We start from the raw sequence: 8,222 nt of genomic DNA, 5'->3' as shown, positions 1-8,222 counted from the left end.
TGATGGATCAAATCAAAATCACAAACAATCACAAATGATCATCTAATGATTCGGGCGTCTGTGCAGCTTATTCGAATTGCGCATAGACAAATAAAATCATTCATTCTTTTATCATAGACACGCAGGATCCTTCATTCATTAATCCAAAATTCATTTTCATTCGTTCACTTGTCTTGAATGGAACATGGCGGTGCTAGGCAGGATGTGCATAAGTTTTTAATTTTGCATTTATTATAAGATCGAAAAAAATTGATAATTTAGTTTATTAGACGGTGATTTATTGTGAGTTGAATTTGTTGTTATTGTGCAAGGACATCCTATTATCAACTCACTTTTACGCTACCTTGACTTTTTGCAATGAAATTTGTTACTTCGCTGCTGGTGTAAAAATAATTGTGACAAATATAACACATTATCTCAGGTAATTGTTGTTTCAATCAATTTTATGACTATAATATATACGGATATCCTCAGATCCTGCCTGTGAAACCATCACCTGTTCAGTTTGAATGACTCTGGGTCTGTCCTATTTTATTTCAAGTTTTCTTGTTATTTTGTAATAATTTTACCTACTTCTTAGTTGTCTGATATGTTGATGTCATTGAATATTCTGTGAAAGGGGAAGGGATCTTGGGATAACCCTTTATTGTTTTACCTAACACTTGAGAAGTATTTTTTCTTTGTACTCTAATTCAATCACGTGTGGTTCAGGTCGTTATGGGGTCAATAACTGCTGACTTCGACTTATTTTAGTATGATCGCTTTACTGAGGATAATATAGGCTATATTATAGCAAGATTTCTTGTGATTTGACGGACAATGACGTACATAAGGTATGCGGGGAGAATTTGACGTCCCGTTTCCGAACGGGCCATCGAATGCGTAGTATTCGCGAGACAAATTACCATGTGCAAGTGCAATCCCGGCACAAGGGCGCAGGTAGGCCACGGGGTGCACCGCGCAGGGTCGGGCGGATGCGGGGCGGCGACGGCGAGCGGGGAGGGCGGGGGGTCCGGCAGTCAGCTGTGCGAGTGTCATCTGTCTGTTGTAGTCGCTCTCGCGTCGTGCCACGCCGTGGGAAGTGGCCTAATTGTTATCCCTCCCTCATATCTCGCGAAATTTGATTCTGTTTTGTATTCTATGAGGTATGCAGTCAATGTCAAGTTGTTATCATTCCAATGGCACTTCATATTTACAAGCTCAAGTTAGGAATGTAGGACTATTCCTTTGTGTTGAGTACTATGCCCAGAGCTCAGTTCTGGGTAGTATGCCCAGATGTAGTTTCTGGATAATTCAGACCATCCTTTTGTAAATAACATTAAAGAATCTCTTGATCTTCATCTTAGTCCTTTATGATGATTAGTTTGTATAGAAGCTGTAGAAAAATCTTAATATTGTACAATATATCATGTAGTTTATAAAAGTTACTGCTTGTGATTTTAATTAATTCCTCATTATTTTCTTATATTCTGCTAACATTTTCACATACATGAGGATTTAAGAAGCTGAGCCTAGAATGTAGGAAAAATGTAAATTAAATCCATGTCAGTTACTGTTTATACTGATTATAAAAAAAAACCGGCCAAGAGCGTGTCGGACCACGCTCAGTGTAGGGCGGAACCCTAAAAAAAGAGGTTCACTTCTATTTGTGTGACACTTTCTAAAATAGTTTTAATTTATTCAAGCTAGCCATCCTGCCTCATAAAATTTAAAGTAGTGAAAATGGTGAATTATACAAAATCTTGCATAATAACATATGAATCCATGCAGAGTAGAACTTGTTTTCATTGTTTCACGTGCATGTTTGGGATTGGCCATTGTTATGCAATCAACAATTTTCAATAAAGTTTGCTTTACGATTTACTGCTGGAAGCTGCCGATAACCACTCGCTCTGTTGTACTGTATGAGTACTTTATGTTTTTTAATCAATGTTGATTAAAAGGTCTGACTCATTTCCTTTTTCAGTAAATATTGAGAGCATGCAGTTTAGATATTGTTTTATTACAATCCTGACCTCTTTTCACTTAAATAGGTCAAATATTTTTGTCTCAAACTTACACTTATTTAATTTGGGCCATAATGCCCATAACCGCGGAAGAATATTTGTTCAAATAATGAGTTGTAAAACTTAATTCGAACAAATGCATACACCCAATATTATACACTTATGAATGGAGTGAATGTTTTTATTGTGTCAATAACATTTCCCTACATGAACGAATTGGCTTTACTAAGTTTACTAAGATTAACTTTGCCATCATCTTACTGTGGCATACTTCCTAGAAAAGCAGAGTGGTACTGGATGACATGGCATGAGATGGAAACTGTATGACAAATAAAACTGAGCATTGGGTGGACTTACAGAATTGTGGATGTAGCTAGGTAATTTATAAATCTCTGCCGCAAATAATATAACAAGAGTAATATTGATTATTTCCAGCAAGCTGTGGGTGCCATGGCTACGCTGATACAAGAGAATGGCATCAGCATCAGCAATCACATTGTGCCTGACCACGAGTACTGCGAGCCGGCGCGGGAGCCCGAGCCGCAGGCCGTGGCGCCACCGGCGGCGCTCGACGCCGCCGCGCCGCCCGACGACGAGGACACCCCCGAAATAGATATCATGATAAACAATGTTGTGTGTAGTTTTAGTGTTAAGTGCCACTTGAACCTGAGACAAATAGCTTTGAACGGTGTTAACGTGGAGTTCCGCCGCGAGAACGGGATGGTGACGATGAAGCTGAGGCGGCCGTACACGACGGCGTCCATCTGGTCGTCGGGCCGCGTGACGTGCACTGGCGCTACGAGCGAGGACCAGGCCAAGATCGCGGCGCGGCGGTACGCGCGCGCGCTGCAGAAGCTCGGCTTCCAAGTGCGCTTCCAGAACTTTCGCGTAGTCAATGTATTAGGAACCTGTCGAATGCCCTTTGGAATAAGGATTACGGCATTCTCCAACAAATATAGGGAGGCAGAGTGAGTATTGTTTTTATTATTTATTAATAATGGGCAATACCTGAGCAGTCTTAACTTATTCATGGATTCAAAAGGAAGAACCTTATTCTATATTTGGATGTCTGCAACATGTCTACCTTCAGGCTTGACTGGTTGAGATTGTATGCTGCAAAAAGTGTCATTTATATTTCTATAGAATTATTAGTTTTATCTTCCCATACAACCTACCTAGTGTATGCCGTCAACCCACACAGTGACTTTACGAAGTGGGTAGTGAGTGTACATGTCATTTTAAAATCATTTTTAATATCGTTGTCTTTCATGCTTCAAATGTGAAAAACATTTTGCAAAACTTGTTTCCTTTAGAAAAATGAATTCATCATCAGATCAGAGGGCAATGACATCATGACATTGGACTTGTGTTTCAAGATATTTGAAATATTGAACAAATAGACAGATAAGTTCATTTACCTGCTACAGAATAATCGCCTAGTAGTATAAACTTAATAATAATTCCCATTTGGTAACTGGTTAGGTATCTGAAGGGTGTTTACATTTCCTGTTTTACTTATTGGTGGCTAATGTTACAATATGTGACAAATCCTAGAAAGTTTGAGAGTCAGTCTAATTAATCACAAAAAATATTATGGATGTTGGTGATGATGGTGAGTGTTGACCTATGTCAATCAACTAAATGGAAAAAAGATGGTGTTTTGTGACTGTCAGCAATGTGCATGTAACATTTCTGAAGTTCTAGGTGACCATAGGTTATAGTTACTCAATTACTCATCAGCATTTGGCTGACTGTAGGCTTGTTTGCCACTAATGTGGTATAAAAATCGATTTTGATTTTGAGTTTATGAGATGTGTACGAAGATCAACAATATTAAGCACAATGACAAGAAATAGTAAGGAAAGTCCAAATCAGATTATATTTAATTGTTAGATTTTTAATCTTAATTTATATATGTCTGAAGAAGATGTTGTAAACTATATTATTATTTACTTTTTTCACTTTTATTCTTAAATATAACTTTTTTTTTACAGCTATGAACCAGAGCTTCACCCTGGTGTCACATATAAACTATATAATCCTAAAGCTACATTAAAAATATTCTCTACGGGAGGTGTCACAATAACAGGTATTTATTTTATGTTTGTTTTCTTAATAATATAATTCTAGATTACTTTTCGTTGTGTGCATGACTGGTGCTACCCTCACTACATAGACTATTATATGTAAAATCTTATTAAACTAGTATGAACTGCCACCGCTAATTAACATTAATTTTGGGCTTGCCATGAGATTCCGTGTATTTGATGACAGGTAACGCCACTCCTTAACACAGGTTGCCAAGAGCTCGAGGGCTTTTTATATCTACCAAACCGTCATTAATTTTCTGCCATTTTCCTACCTACTGAGAGAATTTTTTAAACCTTTAAAGAAAATTTAGATCAACTGTGACTTTTTGAAGTGAAACTTCCAACTGACAGCGTTTAACATTTAACTTTAGTTAGTTTAACATTTAACGGTAGTGTTGCCAACTCAAATTTTGACGAACAACACATTACGTTACGAAGTTTCTAGGAGAGGTTACGTTTTGTAGGAAATCAAGAATTTTGTAGGAAATTTAGAAACAAAAAAAAGAATCGTCATTTCCGTCTCGTGCCTTAAAACCATTACGTATGGTGGTTCTGTGACCTCAATAACTCGGTATTTTAAGACCTACTTACAAAAAGTTTTAGATCAATAAGTTAATTATCCTACCTAAGATATCCTACCTTAGGGTCGATACAGACAGACAGACAGAACGGCAAAATGTAGGGTACGAATATGAGGAACTGCATGCCAACTGCCTCTTTAGCGTGAAGTTTCCATACAAGTTACAGATGTATTGCGGACGTTGCAGTCCCTTTGTATACAGTCTGATCCTTTCAAGTCTCGGACCTACGCTTATAAGCCAATACCGACTGGACAAGTTTCAGCAATACAGTAATTTGCTTTAAGCCTTTTCGCAGCCATTTCAACGAAGTATCACCAACGCACTAAATTGCACATATAATGTACTAGCTTTTGCCCGCGGCTTCGCCCGCGTTAAACTCGAAAACTGCGAAATGCTCATACAAACTTCCACCCCCCATTTTAGAGAAGTGGGGGTTAGGCAGCGTCCCCACTCAGGCCCCAAGGCGGCGCGGCGGCGGCGTGGCGCGCGCCGCGCCGCCTGGGGGGGTCCTTCCTATACAAAATGTACTGAGGAGACGTTTTTTTAATTACATTCAGGCGGCTTGGCGGAGACGTCCGTTCCGCACCGCGAGACATGCGTCGCCTGAGTGGGGACGCTGTCTTAGAAAGAGACAAAAAGTAGCCTATGACACTTTCCATCCTTCAACTATCCACTTAAAAAAATATGTCAATTCGTCGCTCCGTTTTGCTGTGAAAGACGGACAATCAAACAGACACACACTTTCCCATTTATAATATTAGTATGGATATTATACCTATCAAGTCGTAGCGTGTGTGGGCACGAAAAGTACAGACTTAAAAGTCAATAGCGGCGTAAATGTTAACCCATAACTGGCCGTTATCTCCTGGCGCATGTTACACAGCATCCTCTCTGATACTACACATACGTTTCTGTAGGTACAATGATACTTGATTACTTCAGCAATTCCCGAATAGTTTGTACATTTGGATCACGTCTCCGATTTTGATAAAAATTGGTAGGCTGATAGAGTCCATGATGCTGAGCAAGATCACAGATATCCAAGATACCAGATTTCTATACATTTTCGGTAACAAAAAAGGAAAGTTTCATACAATCAACCTAGGACATTTTGGGAAACCTAGTGGATCTTGCTCAGCATCATGAACTCTATCAGCCTACCAATTTTTATCCAAATCGGAGACGTGATCCAAATGTACAAACTTAACGGGAATTGCTGACTTATGCGTAATGTGTTGTGTGTTTGTAACTAGAGTATCGCAAACCTATTTATTATAGGATGGTTCCACAAAAGAGGAGGTTATTGTAGAGGGGACAGGCACAGGGCTAAGGGCAGAAGTTACCCGCACTTTCACATTCGTTTTTTTGCTATAAGGATGTGTAATTCATGAATCAGTTGCAATAATTTATTTGGAATAAACTCGCGCACTTTTAATAATTTTTCCCTGAATGGGTCAAACCTTGTCAAATAGGTACCTACTAGCCCCGATGCATATGTATTCATCTAGTCAGACCATTTTTGAGGTTCTCCTGTTTGTACAAAAAGAATGTCTTAGTTCATAAATCATTAATGTTTAGTGCTAATACTAATGTAGTTTATTTTTTTATGGCAGTATTGTACTAAAAAACTAGCCAAGTCTCGACGGAGCTGCTTGTTTATCTCTAAATAATTAAAAGTAATGAAATCTAGACAAAGTCGTGCCAAGTCTTAACTGTCGGGTTTCATATTCATATATTCGAATATTAAATCAGTAAAATTTCAGTGAATTCTCAATTTTAAGATGCGTGTCTATCGTGACCGTGGAATTAATGATGTTTCAAGGCACTCTTTAAATCTTGAATTTTATCTAAGAATGTTGTACCACTTGTACCTGCCTACGTCCGTACTGGCTCTCTGTTTTTCGTGCCTTTTGCGTATTTAAAGTTCTGCGAATAATTATCTGTGTCCATAAAATTGTATAAACGATAGGATCGATCGGACTAGATGAGCTTTTGAAATCCCGTTAGTCCGATCGTAGGACTAGAAGACTTTGAGAAGTCCTTATTGTCTGATCGATCGAGCCAGCTGGAAAAAAACGATTGATCGAACAAGCCTATCGGACCACGTGGCGTAAACTACACATTATCCGATCTGATATCGGATGTAGGACCGATATCCATACATTTAAGCTGACATCTATGATTTTTGCCTTTGAAATCCTTCCTACATCCGATATGGGTCGGATAATGTGAAAATGCATTAAGGGGAATTTTCAGGGGAGTTTATTCTTAGGGGCTACCATGAACATCGAAATTTGAAACATGTTTACCAAAGCACTGCCATTGAAATCGACTCTGACCACATTAACTTTACGCATATACATATTCGTATGCTCTATCGAAATTTGTGGTCGCCGAAGAAAAGAAGCGAAACGATCCCCAAACCTATTGTTTGCCTTTAGGATACCAAATTCACTGAGGTGTATTACTTGCACAGGATACCTGCTTAAAACTCGAATATTATAGATCTTTATTACGTTGAACAGCTGGCAATAAAATGAAGCCCATTTTCACACGGTTTTATCTCTGTTGCGCTTAGCATACATATAATGCATAATCTAATAATCGACCGAGATCATCAAACATACTTAGGGCCCGAACTCAGGATTTAACGCTTTTTATAGAAATTAGCAAGATATCGTACAGCCGCCGTACGCTCACAGCGGCATCCTTTGCAAAATTAGACGTAATTTTGATGACTATGTCGGTAAAAAATAAATAATGCTCGTGTGGTTTTCAGCTCGCAGCGTGGGCGACGTGCAGTCCGCCGTGGAGCGCATCTTCCCGCTAGTGTACGAGTTCCGCAAGATGCGCACGCCCGAGGACGAGGAGCAGCTGCGCGCCCGGCGCGGCGGTGTAGCCCGGCCACCCACGGCGCCGGACCCGAGCGCAGCCGCGAGCGCGGGCAGCGCGGGCGCCGACGCCTGGGAGTGACCGCCGCCGCGAGCCGCGAGCCCTGCGCCGCGCGCGACCGAACTGACCAACTCATTTGGCATAAAAAGCAATAATAGTGTGTGAATTGTCGACGAGCTCCGTTGGTTCATGCCAAAGATATTTATTAGGAAGCCCGCCGGGCCCCGTCCGGACGTATTATTTTCGTGATGCTCCTTCTAACTCCTAGTTTGCGTAGGTGACGTCGATTCGTTTTTGTCTAAAACCGAATTGTTTCTTGAACGGTTGATTAATAATTGATTACTATGTTCAGAGAATTAATCTCGGTGCGATACTCAGTTTCTTTTTTCGTTTGCGGTTATGATTGATGAGTAGTAGTGATATTTGTAATAGTGTTCGTTAACTTATGTTCTACGAAAGAGATGACTGAACGATTAGTTAGATGTTAGCGATTGTAAATATAAAAAAGCTTGGACATTATACATTTAATTGAAAAATAATGTATTTGTTTTATTGGTTTATTAGTACACGATACGAACTGGAGAGGGGCATTATGCTACACGACATAAGGCACGAATGGGGAAATAGAAAATTTGTAGAGAATAGGTGCTATT

The 8,222-nt window shown here is 39.6% G+C and overlaps 1 protein-coding gene across 2 annotated transcripts; it reads left to right on the top strand.

Annotated features, from left to right (window-relative positions):
- The first annotated feature begins 178 nt into the window (after positions 1-178).
- On the top strand, positions 179-8,108 carry LOC125227380 (TATA box-binding protein-like 1). 2 transcript variants are annotated; one of them, XM_048131685.1, is made up of 4 exons: positions 179-421; positions 2,442-2,974; positions 4,001-4,095; positions 7,457-8,108. In XM_048131685.1, exons 2-4 carry the CDS (start codon positions 2,457-2,459, stop codon positions 7,648-7,650), a joined length of 807 nt encoding a protein of 268 aa, XP_047987642.1. In that variant the 5' UTR covers positions 179-421; positions 2,442-2,456; the 3' UTR covers positions 7,651-8,108. The 2 variants fall into 2 exon arrangements, with proteins under 2 accessions (XP_047987642.1, XP_047987643.1); XM_048131686.1 differs by lacking the exon at positions 179-421 and adding an exon at positions 999-1,145.
- Positions 8,109-8,222: the final 114 nt, after the last annotated feature.

This window comes from Leguminivora glycinivorella, chromosome 6, assembly GCF_023078275.1.
Source record: "Leguminivora glycinivorella isolate SPB_JAAS2020 chromosome 6, LegGlyc_1.1, whole genome shotgun sequence".
In the NCBI taxonomy this organism is placed as follows: Eukaryota; Metazoa; Arthropoda; class Insecta; order Lepidoptera; family Tortricidae; genus Leguminivora; species Leguminivora glycinivorella.
Note: the sequence above shows the minus strand (reverse complement) of the source record. Positions and strands in the feature narration are given on the sequence as shown.